Genomic DNA, 17,137 nt, shown 5'->3' with positions numbered 1-17,137 from the left:
CTCCGCAGTCTTCCCCTAATTTCGTGCCCCGGGTCTCAGTTCCAAAGCCCTCAGTTCCAGGACGCAGGCTGTAGCCCAGATCAGTGGCGCGGGAATGGCGCCTTATGAATCCAGCTCCCTTGCCTGGGCGCCTTGTTCCTGCTCACTCAGGGAGGGCCTCCGCAGTCTCCCCCTAATTTCGTGCCCCGGGTCTCAGTTCCAAAGCCCTCAGTTCCAGGACGCGGGCTGTAGCCCAGATCAGTGGCGCGGGAATGGCGCCTTTTGAATCCCGCTCCCCTGCCTGGGCGCCTTGTTCCTGCTCACTCAGGATGGGCCTCCGCCGTCTCCCCCTAATTTCGTGCCCGGGTCTCAGTTCCAAAGCCCTCAGTTCCAGGATGCGGGCTGTAGCCCAGATCAGTGGCGCGGGAATGGCGCCTTTTGAGTCCAGCTCCCTTGCCTGGGCGCCTTGTTCCTGCTCACTCAGGGAGGGCCTCCGCAGTCTTCCCCTAATTTCGTGCCCCGGGTCTCAGTTCCAAAGCCCTCAGTTCCAGGACGCAGGCTGTAGCCCAGATCAGTGGCGCGGGAATGGCGCCTTTTGAATCCAGCTCCCTTGCCTGGGCGCCTTGTTCCTGCTCACTCAGGGAGGGCCTCCGCAGTCTCCCCCTAATTTCGTGCCCCGGGTCTCAGTTCCAAAGCCCTCAGTTCCAGGACGCGGGCTGTAGCCCAGATCAGTGGCGCGGGAATGGCGCCTTTTGAATCCCGCTCCCCTGCCTGGGCGCCTTGTTCCTGCTCACTCAGGGAGGGCCTCCGCCGTCTCCCCGCAAGCCTAGGTCACAGGCGCGGGGACCTGGGCAGCTGCGATCCGGTCCGGATCCGCGCCGCTTTCCGCACGCAAACTTACCGGGCGGCCGGGGCTGTGTGCTGGTGCTGGTCTCCTCCTGGGGGGCGTGGCTCTCTTTAATGGCGCCTGGAGCTCACCTCCGCGGCGGATCCTGCAGGGTTCGCCTCTCCCGTTCACGGGGTGTGGTGGCTGCAATAGTTCCTTTCCACTCACAGTCCCACTTGCTGCGTCCGTTTTTCTTGTTGGCCGTTTTGGTTTGTTGTTTCCCTCCTTTCTGCCGGTCGGAGAGTGCTGACTTTTTGGGCGGGGGAGGGGAGCAGGGTTCTGCGCTTCCCTCCCTTCTCGTCCTCTTTTATGGCAACTTTCTTCTTCGGGCAGTTTGCTGGAGTAGTCCGTTTATCTTCCGTGTCCCAGTTCTCACTGGGACCTGCCGCTTTTCCTCCCTATTAACTTTTTTTAATGGGAGATCTTACTCGCAGCGTCTCCTCGCCGCCATGTTGCTCCGCCCCCTCTTCCAGACCCCAATTTAGACTTGCACTCTGAGATCTGGGCAGTATCTGCCATTGCTATTAGAAACCCAAAGGCATATTGCTCCAAGCATAAGCTCTGTTGATGACAAATCAACACCATCTTCTTTATGATCTTAACACATTGTTCTCTTCTTTTTGCTTTGTACACATGCCCTTAATGCAGACAAGTTATGACTTCAAGAAGCCTTTTAATTAAATAGCTTAATTTGAGATGCTATGGGTTATACTTTTAAAAGCAGATTTAATTGCATTTCATTATCTTCAGCTATTTCATTACCACCCAGATCACACATTAAAATAGAACTGAATTTATAGTTAACACACAAAAAAATACAATCTGTATAAAACTCCAAACATATTGATACTCCGTTGTAATTAATTCTCTTTAAAGTAGAAATATTCAAATACTCGTGCTTGCTAAAAACTTTTTTATGATGGCACAAAAAGTGCAGTAAATGGAAGAATATCCTTTTTTAGAGAAACAATTATTACCCAACTCCACAGAGCTGACATGTAGCTATAAGTACAAAAATCACTCTTTGTTAATGGGCTTTGCAAAAAAGAAGTCATAATAATAATTATCAACTTATTTTTCATTTAAGCAGATACTCCAAAAAAATAGAAATGAACAATACCATTTAATAGATTTGGTTTTGAGCTCCATATCATTTAAGTGACATTTTGGAAAATTACATTTTTTCAGGTACACTTTTGTGTGTTTTTATTTCTTTTACTAAGTCATATGTTATAAAATATATTCATCCCTTGGTTTGTATACAAGTTGTTAATACCATCAATGAAAGATATTTGTTCAACATACTGGCTATTACATCGTTTCTTTTAAAATTTATTTCCATTTTAAGCCCCAGTACAAATGTGCCACTGCTTTTTACAAATGATTCCTTCTGCTCGATTATTTGAAATTGCATTGTGTCAGCCTTTATTTGAAAAGTTAATTTGATACTTTCACAGCATCAAACAATATCTCTAACCCAGGTAATCAACAAGTACATCCATTTATTGAATCACTTATTTACTAATTTGTTTCATTTCCTAAAATCCATCTAGCATGATTATTTGTTACAGATAAATCAAACTATGATTATATCTAGGTATAATATATTTTTTCTTTGGAAGACAAAGAACAATTTTATATATGTTTATATCATAAATTTCTGCTGTGATAGTCCTTTTACTAATATTTTATTATCTTCATAAAATACTAGGCCTTACTTCAGACTCATGACGTAGTGGCACATGAAGTTTACAGCGATGAAGCATTGAGGGTCACACCTCCTCCCACTTCTCCCTATTTAAATGGTGATTCTCCAGAAAGCGCAAATGGAGACATGGATATGGAGAATGTAACCAGAGTTCGGCTGGTCCAGTTCCAAAAGAACACAGATGAACCAATGGTAAGTAGGAAAAGAAAGGTTTCTATACTTCCATAAAATCCCAGTGTGAGTTAGAGCAGCTGACTTAAACCTATACTACTAGGGAAGGAAGACATGGATAGTTTCAAAGAAATCAGTCCAAGATCCTCATTGCACCACCACACCCCAACCCACTTCCACTCCACACCCCCCACCCAGAATTGTTCTGCCAGACACCCTTTAAGCATGTTGCCTTTAAGCATGTTGGCTTTCTTTCCCTACCTGTCTTTCCACAATTGCTCTTAATCTTTCCCAAAAAGGGCATACCTGATACAGTAAGTCTTCACTTAACATCTTCCAATGAGTTCTTAGTAACTGACTTAACAGTCTTTTATATTCATTCATTCATTTTCTAACCCGCTTATCCAGTTTAGGCTCACTGGTTGCCAGAGTCTATCCCAGAAGCTCCAGGCACAAAACAGGACCTCAACCCTGGACAGGACACCCTTCTGTCAAAGTGCGCACACGAACACACACACAAGCACTCAAACACACTGAGACTGGGACAATTTAGACACACTGTGACTTTCATGTGTACATCTTTGGGAGGTGGGAGGAAACTGGAGCACCCAGAGAAAATCCATGCAGACATGGGGAGAACAGGCAGACTCTAGGCAGGCAGTGGCCTCAACTGTGAATCGATTTTTTTCCTGATCAACATTATGATGAAACATTATTCAAGGACCTGCTGTATATTACACCAGAGTATGAAAACCTGTAGAGCAGCAAAGAAAGGGCTGATTTGAAATACTGGTGTTGGTGCTAGAAAAAACTGAATGTTAATAAAACATCCTCTTTTTTAAGATTGATTTTATTTATTTGTGCATACAAGAACTGGGGCCTAGGCCAGAGGTGCGGTGGATGAGCAGATTGCCCAAAGACGGAGTGGGGAACAGAAAAGGCGGATCCTACTGAAACACACTGCTTAGGGGAGCAGCAGGAAAGACAGGAGAGGTCTGCTGAGCCATGTGGATCAGCTCCCTGGGAGGGGATTGAACTCATGCTGCAGTGGCTGCTGATAGCTTGATAGTGCTGCACCACCTGGGAGGCCCTAAAACATCCTTTTAAAAGTCTGGTGGTTTCCAAATCCTTGTCCTACAACAAAGTTAGAGAAGAACTAATTCAGAAGAAAATCAAAGAATTGAGTAACATTAATAAAATTTCTTCTAGTTACTTCTACCTATTTAATATGAGTTAATTTTCTCAGTGCTTAGGAATAATCTTCATAGAATTCTCATAGACTGGAAAAGCTCCTTGACGTTAACTGTACAAATTGGGGGGCGAGGGGTGGAATTGGAGATCATCCGGGCAAACCAAGTAACAGTACAGAAACATGAAGTCCATTCCTCTAGTTCACCATGGGAAGAAGGCCCTGTCTGGACTATAGAAAGCAAGGTAAGTGCAGGAAGAGGCCATATAAAAGTTGAAAGACATAGAAGCATTCCATTCTTTATCTTTAAAACAGTGGGAAGCTATTGAAGAATTTTAAATGGGGAGATAAGATCAGATTTCCATTTTAGAAATTATTACTCTGGAGAATGGATGTAGTGACACCAGATAAGAGGCTATTGTTGCGGTAATACAGGAAAGACATGGACTAATGGACCGCTGAACTAGAGGAATGGACTTCAAATGGGAAAAAGTAAATAGATTAAACAGAAGAGTAAAATCAATAGACCTTGATAATGGATTGACAGTGGGGATGAGGAAGAAACAATTATCAAGGATGACCCCTAAGCCTTAGATTTTCACAATGTGGAGGATAATGATGTAACTCATTGAAACAGGGAATATTGGAGAAGTTCCAAATTTGGAGGAAGAATCATTTCTTTAGGTGAAAAATGCATTCAAACTTATGCATTCATATCCTTTTCTCAGAACTTAGAAAATGACTGTATTGGAATATAGAAAAACAAATTACCTACTTTACAAAAGTTGCCCAGTTACTTTCCAAATTAATGCAAGAGTTATAGAGCAATGATTCTGTGGCCATGATTTCCAAAGAGTCCTCAGCTCTAGACATTTTAGTTTCTAATTCTCATTTATTGTTTGTTGCTAGTTGTACTACATTATCTCAGCTCTTACAGTAGGCAGGGGCCATGCAAATTTCATCCCTTCTGGTGCTCTTCAGGCAACTCTTTGGCTTAAAAGCACAGGCAGTAGAAGCTTTTGGTGCTTTGGGCAAATCACTTCATATCAGTGGGCCTCAATTTACTCAAACTTGCTTGGCAGATCATACCAAAAGTGTACTTTGACTAAATGATGCCAATATCCCACCCAGTTCTGAAAGTCTAATATCTATTCTTTTACTGTGTTCATTTTGACTTCTTCAGCAAATGATTGTTACATTCTTCTGTGTGCAGATCACTGCATTAGATACCAGTGATGTAGTGTCAGATAAGACTGGCCTCTTCCTAAACTCAATTCTCATAGGGCTGCCTACATTTAACAAGTAAATGTGCAGTTTAGCGTACCTTGTCTAACAAGAACAGTTATGACAGAGCTATAGAGAAGAGAAACCTGTGTCACAGAGGCAGGAAGGAGTGATGTTTAGACAAGCAAAGCAGACAACGAGGTGTAAGGGACAATAAAAAGGGACCCAGGACATCTTGTGATTATGTTCTGAAGGAACCCAGGATAGTTGCTTGATGATTTGTATGAAGGATACTATGTAAAAATACAGACTGAGTAAAAGCATGAAACTGCATCCTTGAGTTACTTTTTTCAAAAAGCATAAAATAGACTTGTGTTTCCCCTGAAGGTCGCCCTTAAAGACAATCTTCTCCCTTCAGTCATCTGTGGCCATAATGAAGGTAGATTCTCCTTTGGCTGATTGCATAAAATGGGAATGGTTTTATGTAAAATACATTTTTTTCAATAATCGAATACAGTAAGTCCTCACCATAGTCAATCGATTATTAGAAACCACAACTTTAAGCAAATCAACAAATAAGAAAGCAGGTCCTTAAATAATGTCATTTCATTCAGCAGGGATTGCTTTTTTCCTCATCAATATTATAACAAAAGTATGTTGAACAAAACTATGTTATTCAAGAACCTCCTGTATAGATCTCTATTACATTTAATATAACTTCATTTACTTCCTTATTTTGTTAAAAGCAGTATTACTGTACAAGATATACCAATATAATCCCTTTTGCTTTTGGACCTTCTACAATATGTTGACTATGTAGGTCCACCCCCAGGATGTGATACATTCCCCTTACACCTTATTTTGCCATTTGTAACATTGCCCTTGTAATTGTATCGGTTTGATTAGAAATCTCTTAGTTGCAAATAAAAAAGACCAAACTTCAACTAGCTTAGACAGTAGGGGAAAGGCTTATGTAAACAAGAAAAAGCCAGGAGTTTACCCCAAGCCTGGGTAGGTTCAAGTGTAGACACCTAACCCAAGCTGAGCCAATTCTGTCCATGGAATTTGGGAACAGTGAGAACATGAGTCTATTCTCTCTGCAAAGAAATATTTGGGGCAGACAAAATAATAAATGTTAACTCCATTTGGTTTGAAGTGAACTTCCTCTAGCTATGAAAGACCCTATAAGTCTCATTCACTACTGTGCCTAACAGAGTATCTGACTTATAACAGGTTCACAGTAAAGTTAGTTGAAGAAACACATTATTTCTTTCAAGGATGGAACCCTTATTGTAACATCTGTTCCCTTATGTATTTAGACTTACACATTAATTTACAACATTTTTCCAGGAACATCTCTTCTGGTAACCACACCTGTTGATTGAGTGTACAAGACAGAAATGAAACTTGAACATTACAGCTGAATGTTGGGACTAAACACATTTTATTAAACCAGTCTTTCACATTGCTTGCCTACCACTTCTAAGAACTACAAAAAGGAAACATGCAGTTATATTTTGGGGAATTGTACAAATTCAGAGTCAAGATTTTAAAGTCTCAAATATTTTTATGAAGCTTTTTAACAGTGTTATTCTCTGATGAAGATGATGAGACCAAATCTGTACCCTTAACCATCTCAAATTCAAAACCAGTTTCCACCAAGAGAGCTTATTAAAAACATCTATTTCTGGACTCCATTCCTGACCTCCTGAATCTGATTCCAAAGAGCTGATTTAAAGTTAATATTATTTAAAATGTCCTCTGTGGACTATGGTGATGGTTCACAGGTACATGGTGATGGTTCACGGGTACTATGGCGATGGGAGAACTAAAGGGACTGCACTGAGGGGAGAAATCAAATAGTGCACAAAAATGAACAATGGTGTAAAAAAATATACAAATCAGTTTAATCATAAATATATATGTGTGTATGTATGTGTGTGTGTGTGTATATATATATATATATACCTAAAATTCTTCCCCAAAAGGCAAAAATTTAAAAAAATAAAAAATAAAAGGGCCCATGTGATTCATTGGCTCAACCACATCTAATACAAAATATGTTTGTAAGAGCTTGTCTTATAATAGTGAATAACTGGGGGAAAAGATAATTTAATCCATAAAGTAGTATTCCACCATTAAATCTGTGGAACTTTTACTTCTGGCCAAGATGGTATAAAAAGAACCAGATTTACCCTCTTACCTGAAATGACCCACCAAAAAATTTTAAGACAGTTACACAAAATAATAGTTTTGAAGACACTGACATCTGGCAACAAAGGACAATGATCCCCTAAAAGACAGGAAGCAAACAAAGTGAGCCCTCTGATTGCCCCACCTTACTGCCTTGAGAGAGTTTCCAGACTATTGTAAAGGGAAGGAAGAACTGGAGCAGAGCAGAAGGTTGATAGTACAGGAAAGAACTACATGGAGAGCCCTCTGTAAACATGGAACCAAGGAAATACCATCCAAAAAGATTAAAAGGAATACTACCCAACACTCACTACCTGTTCCCACCAGCCAGACAGGTAAAACCAATTTATGGGGCATTGTGTAGAGTACTCGGGAAGCTCTTGCCTCAATAATGAGGAATAATTAACCCTAGACTGAGAATTGCTCTAGACCTGCCTAATGAATCATGAAAGCAAGACCCGAAAATCAAGCTATTTCCAAGTAAGAGAACTATATCCCAGTACAAAAGCTAAGAATACTTATAGGAATTTTTTTAAATCTGGCATGCAACAAGATGACATTCAGAATGTCTGGCATCTAATCAAAGATTACTAGGCATAGAAAGAGGCAGGAAAATGTGGCTATAATGAGGGAAATACTCAAAATGACAGAATTGACCAAAAATTAGCAAAAAAAGGCACTATGGGATTAATACAGATCAAACATTTCAGAAGAAGGGATTAGTGAACTCAAAGACATTGCAATGGAAACTATCCAAAAGTATTGAAAGAGTAAAATCTTAACTTACAATTGTAAACTCAGCAAAAGTATCTTTCAATTAATAAGGCAGAATAAAAATATTTTCACACATACCAAAAGTGAAAATGTCAGTAGATCTACAGTATAAGAAATGTTAAAGAACACTCATGATTTAAAAGGTAATTCACAGTTTAAACTTTGTGTTTCAGTTTTATAACATATAAAAATAAAATATATAACAACAGCATAAAGGTCAAGAGGAAGGAAGTGGAAGTATAATGTTATAAGTTTCTTTTGAATGTGACACGGTACAATATTACTTGAAGGTAAACTGTGATAAGTTAAAGATGTATATTAGAAGTTATAAAGCAACCACTAAAACAACAAAACAGAATTATAACTATAATAATAAGACAACACAGGAGGAAAAAAAGAATAAAAATTAATCCAAAAAAAAGACAGAAAAAAGGAAGATGGAAAAAATGAAACCAATTAGTAAGAAGAAACAGTTATACCTGACTGCATCAGTGATCATATTGAATGAAAATAATCTACATTCCCCCAGTTAAAAAGTAGAGATTGTCAGATGGGTGGAGGGAGAGGAGACAGGACCTAATTATATATTACCTACAGGTAATATAAAAGCTTGGAGAAAGATCTACGGTGATGGTATTAATCAAAGGGAAACTGGAGAGGATATATATTGTCAAAATATATTCTCAGGGCCTCCCCGGTGGTGCAGCGGTTGGACGCTGGGCTGCGAAGCTGCTGGGCTGCGAAGCTGCCGAGCTGTCCACAGCCTCTGCAGCGCCGGTTCAATCCCTGGCTGCTAGCCAGGGTCCCACATGGTGCAACAGACCTCTCCTGCCGCCCGCTGCTCCCCTCAGCAGTGTATTTCGTCAGTCTGCCTGCTCTGTTCCCCGCTCTGGCTCTGGTGAATTCTCTCACCCTCCTGCGCTGCTGACTGTACCCAGTGCTTGTATAAATAAATAAATAAATAAATCTTTAGGAAAAAAAAAGAAAAAGAAAACTAAGTAACAGGATTCTAAATAACCCATGGATTGAAGAAATAAAAAGAGATATTAAAAAGTATTTTGAAATGAATGAAAATGAATCCACAATTGGGCCTCCCCGGTGGCGCAGCGGTTGAGCGCTGGGTTGCGAAGCTGCCCGCGGCCTCTGCGGTGCCGGTTCAATCCCCGGCTGCTCCCCGGCCACCGGAGGAGGGTCCCACATGGCGTGCAGACCTCTCCTGCCGCCCGCTGCTCCCCTCAGCAGTGTACTTCGGTCCTTCTGCCTGCTCTGCTCCCCGCTCTGGCTCTGGTGAATTCTCTCACCCTCCCGCACTTCTGACTGTACCCAGTGCATGTATAAACAAAAAACAAACAAACAAATAAATAATAAATAAATAAAAACATGCCTCTATTAAAAAAATAAATAATTAATTAATTAAAAAAATGAATCCACAATATAGCAGAATTTGTGGAATACCCCTAAAAGAGTACTTAGGGAGAAGTATGTAATACTAAACACCTATATTGGAAAAGAACTGTCTTAGAGCAATGACTTTGGACCTCCCTGGTGGCGCAGAGGGTTGAGCCCAGAGCTGTGAAGCTGTCCGCAGCCTCTGCAGAGCCTGTTCCATTCCCTACTGATCCCCCGGGGAGAAACCCACATGGTGAAACCCACACGGCACAGCAGACCTCTCCTGACTGGACCGCTACACCCCTCAGCAATGTCTTTAGGTCTGTCTGCCTGTTCTGTTCCCGGCTCTGTCTCTGGTGAATCCTCTCACCCTCCCGCACATCTGGCCTGTACATCAGTTCTTGTATAAATAAATCTTTTAAAAAAAAAAAAAGCAATGACCTTAAGTAACTAGAACCAAAAATAGCAAGTTAAACTCAAGGTGGGTAAAGGAAAAGAAACAATGAAAATCAAGTTGGAAATCAATGAAATAGAAAACAAAAACAAGAAAGAAATAGCAATAACATGAATATGCTTTTTCTTTGAGCAGATAAAACTGATCAAGAGAAAAAGAAGATACTAAGAATCAATATGTATGAAAGAATTAACATTACTACAGATTTTACAGATATTAAAAGGGTAATACAGAAACACAATAAATAACTTTATGAATGGGCCTTCTTGGTGGCACAGGGGTTAAAGTCTCCTAGCTCTCAAACTGTGGCCTGCAACTGTGGCCTGAGTTTGATCCCTGGCCAGGGAGCTACCCACATGGCACAGCAGACCTCCCCTGTCTGGCCTGCTGCTCCCCTCAGCAGTGTACTTTGGTCAATCTGCCTGTTCTGTTCCCCACTCTGTCTCTGGTGAATCCTTTCAACCCCCACACCTCTGGCCTAGACCCCAGTTCTTGTATGCATAATAATTAAGATAAATCTTTATGAAAAAATAACTTTATGAAGAAATCATGCCAGTTCAACACAAACTTCCCAAAAATTGAAAACAAAGGAATTCTCCCCAACCTCTTATTGATGAGGAAGAGTAAGAAGCAGGAGGAGGCTAGCATTACCCTAATAACAAAACCAGATAGACATGTCAAGGGAAAAAAAAAAAAAACTATGACTGGTAGTTTGAATATAGATACAAAAATTCTAAACAAATTCAAATTTCAAAAGGAGAATATGTCATAACTAAATGGAAACTAACCCAGGAATTCAGCTTTATATATAATAGCCAAAAAATAGAAACAATTCAGTGCATGAATGGATTAGCAAAATGGTATATCCATACAATGGAATATTCAGCAAGAACAAAGAATGAACTATTGACACTTGTAGTAACAAGTTTGGATCTCACTTTGTGAGTGGAGAGGAAAAAAGCAACAAAAAAGAGTGTATACTGTATGAGTTCATTTATAGAAAAAATAAAGCAATCTGTAGCCAGTGAAAGTGTATCAGTAGCTGCTGAGGGTTGTTGGGGGAGGGTGTGGAGGGATGAGAGTTGACTACCACTGGCCTGAGGAAAGTTTTGGATATAGTCTCTATCCTCATTGAGGAAATGGTTTTGCACGTGTATACCTGTGTCAGACTTATAAAATTGTACACCTTAATTACATGTAGATTATGCATCAATAATAATTTGCAATGTGAAAAATAGAGCAACATAGAAAATAATTATAGATCAAAAAACACTATATAAAATGTATGTATGCTTTTTTTTTTTTTTTGTGAGACCCTCGCCCGCGGCCGGGGGACCCTGTATGCTATTATTATAACAATTAAAATAGCAAAAATAGTATTTTTGTTACAGCATGGTGGAGTAATAGATGGTTTCCCCCTCCATTTTTCTGTTTTTAAAATATTTGCCTAACTTATAATTAAACTATGTACTGTGAAATACAATACAATACAATACAATTGTATTTTGAAATACAATACAAAAAGAAGTGCTCTCTCGTCATAATTCCATTTTTAAATTTTAACAGGGAATCACTTTAAAAATGAATGAACTAAATCACTGTATCGTTGCAAGAATTATGCATGGAGGCATGATTCACAGGCAAGGTAAGTTTCATATATGTCTTTCCTTCCTTATTTTTCCACATAGTCTAGTGAGAAAGTATTTTTATGGTCCATATAAAATATCTGTTTAATGTATGGTCTATGTAAATGATTTATTTTAGTTAATCTCTCTTTGGTTTTAATCATTGTTGGCCTTCAATTGTTCTTATTCATCTGCACATGCTCCAACCTATAGATAATGTAGGGGAAGGGTTATATTGCAGTTCTGTTGCTGGAGCATCTCTGAATCATTGTTTGGATCCTGACTTATCAGAGACTGTGGGAGATAAAGTAAAGTATCATATCAGATCCCAGGATATGTAGAAGACATCTATTCTGGGATAGAAGACATATATAAAATTAAATGACAGTTTAGGAATTGCTCTTTCATTCATTCAGGAATGAGGTTTACTATTTTTTTTTATTTTTTATTTTTTAAAAGATTTATTTATTGATGCATACAAGAACTGGGGTATAGGCCAGAGGTGTGGGAGCTGAGAGGATTCACCAGAGACAGAGAGGGGAACAGAACAGGCAGATTCACTGAAATACACTGCTGAAGGGAGCAGTGGGCAAAACAGGAGAGGTCTGCTGTGCCATATGGGTAGCTCCCTGGCCAGGGATTGAACTCGTGCTGCTGTGGCTGCCAATAGCCACCAGGGAGGCCCCTTTATTATTTTTAAATTAGGAAATTAGAGTTTAATAAAGAATAATATAAAAATTAAATGGTCAAATAAGAGATATCAAATCTATGATTAAGTTCTTAATACCTGCGTAGTAAGTGCAGTCATTCTGAGGAGGGAATTCACTAAGGACTAAAGTAGATGAAGAATGATTTTTTTTTAAAAAGTGGAATTTTCATTAACTTGCAAGCATGCAGGATTTGGACATACAGGTTTAGACTCTTTTTTTGAAAAGGTTGAGTTATATGCATTAGTATTTAAAGCCTAATCCAAAAATGATTCTCCTGTCTAAAAATTAGACATCCTTTATTTGAGATCAGGGTTTTTTAAATTAATTGTGTAATTTAATTTTTATTGAGGTAATATTTATTTACAGCACTGTATATGATGCAGAGGTGTTGGATCTCCCCCTTCAGGTTTTGAATTTTATCAAATGCTCCTTCTGCATCTGCTGAGAGGATCACTTGTTTTTCTTCCCTTTAATCTATTAATGTGGTGAATGATTTTTAAAAGTTTCTTTTTTTAAAGGTTTCTTAATGATAAACCACCCTTGCATTTCTCAGACAGATCCAGCTTAGTCATTATGTATTCTCTTTTTTTATGTGTTGCTTATTCTGAGCGCTAATGTTTTGTCTAGAATTTTTGTGTTTACTGTGATGGGTCTGGCCTGTTGCTAATTTTTCTTTCTTGTATTTCTCTGTTTAGTTTTAGTTTCAAAGTTATATCAGCCTCATAACAATGACTTGTAGGCCCACCTCCCTTTCATGAGTTCTCTAAAAGACTTAGCATAATGGAATGATTTATAACTTGAAAGTTGGTAGAACTTGCCTACAAAACTATTAGGGCCTGGTGTTTTTGTTTTTGATTTTTTTTTTAGGAAAATTTTTTTATATTGCTATAACTGTTTTGATTTCTTTAACATTCATAAGGCTATGCAAGCCATCTATATCTTGAGTAAGTTTTAGTAAATTACATTTTCAAAATTGTAAGTTTTTTAAAACTATTGCAGTATGCTTATTCATAGTATTCTATTACCTTTTTATTGTCTGCCATCTATAATTATGTTCCTTTTTTCTTTCCTAATATCATTTACTTATGCTTTGTCTTTTTCTCTCTTAATCAACTTTGCCATGGTTTGTTCAAAAATCCACTTTGGGTTCTGTTAATTCTCTCCATTGTATATTTAATTTCTATTTCATAATTTTATGACCAATTTTTTTTTCTTCCTACTTTTTAACCTAAGTTTTACCTAAATTTTTAAGTTAGATACCTCATTGATTTAGTCCAGTCTTTCTTTTTTTTTTTTTTAACATTTTAAAAGGACAGGTTTATTAAGAAAAGGAGAAAGAAAAAGAGAGACACCCGCATAGTCACAGGCGGGTCAGCAAGCTGTCTCTTCTTTTTTAATATATGTATTTAAAACTAAACTCAACCTCCACGTACTATTTTACCTGTATCCCGCAGTTCTGATATGAAGCGGTTTATTATAATTCAGTTCTAAGTATTTTTAAATTTATATTACATTTTTCATTGACCCATAGGTTATTTAGAATTTAGAATTTTTTTATGTTCCACATCTAAGAGAATGTTCTGTATGTCTTTTTATAATTTACTTCTAACTTAATTGTGTTGTGGTCAGAGAATGTGGTCTATCTGACACCATTTGTTTTGTGGTTTGTTGAGACTTGCTTTATGGCATAGCACTTTAATCATTTCGGTAAATGGTCCCTGTGTACTTGAGAACAATGTTTATTACTGCATGCAGAGTTTTCTATGTAATGGCTGGCTTGGGGTTGTTGTTGTTTTTCTTCAAATCTTCTATATCTTGTTTAATTTTTTTTCTCTTTGAACTATCAATAATTGTTGAAATATTCCATCATCATGTTAGAGGTTTTTTTTTTTTTTTATTTCTACCTATAGAGCTCTCAAGTTTGACTTTAAATATTTGAAGCTGTTTCATTAAGTGCATAGAAGTGCCTGCTAGCCATTTCTGTTTTTAATAATGTTCTACTTAAAACATATTTTATCTTACACTAATTTAATTATTCCAGCTTTCAGTATTTTCTAGCATGTCTCCTTCCATCCTTTTATTTCCAGCCATTCTGTGCCTATATACTTTTAGTGTGTCTCTTGTGAGCCTTTCTCTTGTGAGCTAAGTTTTTTCATTTTTTTAATGTACTGTGATGATCTCTATATTTTAATGGGCAAGGTTAGTCCATTAATATTTATTATGATGATTTCTGCCTGCTTTATACTTATGTTGAACCTGTTTTTAAATTTACTTTCTTGTTTGTTTTTCATTCCATTCCCCACACCCACCCACCCCCACCCCCGGTAGTTTAGAATATGAGTACTCTGTTTCTATTACCTTGAAATGTTATCATTCATATTAAACTTTACATTAATTAAACAGTATCTTAATCCCACTCTGAAAGAATACAAAGGCATTAGAACACCAAATTTGATCACATTCCTGACACCCAGTATTTTAGTTTTGTTCTGGTTTAAATTCACAAAGTTGAAAATGTTATCAAAACATACGACCATTTTTATTTGAATGTACATAAATGTTTATGATTTTGTTTGCTTACCATTCCTTCTTGCATCTCAGACCATGCTTTGGGGACCATTTTTCTCTTCAAGTGAATCCTTAGAAGTGCCTTTGTGCCTTTGTGCTAGTCTTGATGGTAAACTCTCTTATCTGTTAAGTATTTTATCTCAGCCTCATTCTTGAAATTACTTTTGCTGATAGCACATTTTTTGGTTAGTGGTTACAATACTGTTGTTTTTTAGCATCTGTTGTTCACTATTGACAAATCTGTCTCTACAATTGTCCTAACTTTGTCTGTGATCTCTTCTTTCTCTCTAGATGTTTTCTTTTTTTAAAGATTTATTTATTTATACATATAAGAGCTGGGGTGCAAGCCAGAAGTGCAGGGGGTGAAAGGATTCACCAGAGACAGAGTGGGGAGCAGAACAGGCAGATCTACTGAAATACACTGCTGAGGGGAGCAGCGGGAGAGACAGGAGAGGTCTGCTATGCCATGTGGGTAGTTCCCTGGCCAGGGATCCAACTTGTGCTGCAGTGACTGCGGATAGCTTCACAGTGCTGAGTTTTAACCCCTTGGGCCACCAGGGAGGCCCTCTAGATGTTTTGTGTCTTTGTTTTTGATGTCTTACACTTTCACTACCTCCTAGCATTTATTTCTTTTTATTTATCCTGATTGGAATACGTTCCTGGATCTGTATAATCGTGTTTTCATCAGTTCAAGAAAATTTGTAACTATTATCTCTTCAAAAATTGCTTCTCCTGGGGCCTCCCTGGTGGATCAGGGGTTTAAGTCTCAGTGCTATTGAGCTATCGCCAGCCAGCTGACGCACATGGCACAACAGACCTCTCCTGTCTCGCCTGCTACTCCCCTCAGCAGTGTATTTCAGTAGGTTCACCTGTTCTGCTCCCCACTCTGTCTCTGGTGAATCCTCTCACTCCCTGCACCTCTAGCTGTACCCCAGTTCTTGTATGCATAAATAAATAAATAAAAATCTTTTTTAAAAATTGCCTCTTCTACATTGTCTCTAGTCTGTCTTTCTCAATTTCAGTTAGATGTTTATTATACATTCCTTCCAAATCTCCTAATATCTTTTGCATAGCTTCTTCCTTATTTCACATCTTCCTGCTCTCCTTATATCTCTCACCTGCATTCTAGATCATTTATCTGGTTATATCTTTCAGTTCATTGAAACTCTCTTCAGTCACATGTGAACTGTTCAACTCATCCATTCTTTGTTTTTTACTGAAGAGCTAGTCACATGTTCTTATTTTTATTTTCACCTCTATCTTCTTACCCATGTCTCTTGTTGCATACTCATCCTTGATATTGAGACCTTCTTCTAATATTGAACATAGAGCAATGTTATATTCTATCTCTGACCATTCCAGAGTTTATCCTCCTGGAGGGACTAAATCTGTTGTTTCTGATGACTTGCTTGGTTGTATGTTTGGTGATCTTTGTCAGCTATTGCTTGTTCAATCAGTGGAAATCCTGTGGTCCTAGGCTTAACTTCTCTAACTTGTTGTTAGCTCAACTCAGAATTCAACTAGCAGATATTACTACTATGTCATTCACCCTTCCCACAAACTGACTCCACCCTTATTTTCCCAGCACACAGTCAAGCTCACAGGGTTGGTTCTTTTGTGTCGAGGGGGCAGGGCGGGAGTGAGAAGTGTTCTTGGGCATTTGCACTCCCTTTGTGAGACCAATAACACTCAAGAGGTGTGTCTTAAGCAGGATATAACTGTGAGAAAATCTTAGAGGGCCTTATTAACCATATTAGAAGCAAAAATCCCCAAATTTTTGTTTCGTTTTTTATTGTTGTATTTCAAACATGAGAAAAGAGAATAAAAATGATTGCCCATGTCCCCATAACCACCTATAATTATTGTTAACTCATTACCATACTGGTTTCAACTGCATTTACCTGGATGCCCAGCTCCCTGGATTATTTTGAAGCAAATCTCAGGCATCTTAATCATTTTATTTATACACATTTTAGTACATAAAGATACTGTGAGCTTTTTGTAAGAGGGTCAGGTCAGCATGTAAATATGCATATGATTCATAGAGAAGCAAATTTTTATATAACACTAGACTTAAGCATTGATTCTTGGTCACTTTTTCCAATGGAAGTGTTATAAAACCCTGAAACGCTTACCAAACTATTATTAAAAGATTACATTATATTTAATATATAAGTTTAATGTTACAAATAGGTATTATCATATCATACTTTGAAAATTTACATCATGTTTATAGATAATAATGATGACAATAGCCGCAGACACTT

At 38.3% G+C, this 17,137-nt stretch overlaps 1 protein-coding gene across 6 annotated transcripts in view; it reads left to right on the top strand.

Annotated features, from left to right (window-relative positions):
* CASK (calcium/calmodulin dependent serine protein kinase) overlaps nt 1-17,137 on the top strand; it is a gene marked incomplete at both ends in the record, with an annotated part of 372,322 nt that overhangs the window by 319,194 nt on the left and 35,991 nt on the right. For all 6 annotated transcript variants that reach the window (XM_084258755.1, XM_084258754.1, XM_084258752.1 and 3 more), the window contains 2 exons: nt 2,577-2,765; nt 11,534-11,612. In XM_084258755.1, the coding sequence (XP_084114881.1) occupies nt 2,577-2,765; nt 11,534-11,612 (268 nt within the window). The remainder of the gene's footprint in view (nt 1-2,576; nt 2,766-11,533; nt 11,613-17,137) is intronic.

This window comes from Talpa europaea, assembly GCF_964194135.1.
Source record: "Talpa europaea genome assembly, chromosome: X".
Taxonomy (NCBI): Eukaryota; Metazoa; Chordata; class Mammalia; order Eulipotyphla; family Talpidae; genus Talpa; species Talpa europaea.
The sequence above is the reverse complement of the archived record's forward strand: the minus strand, read 5'-3'. Positions and strand labels throughout refer to the sequence as shown.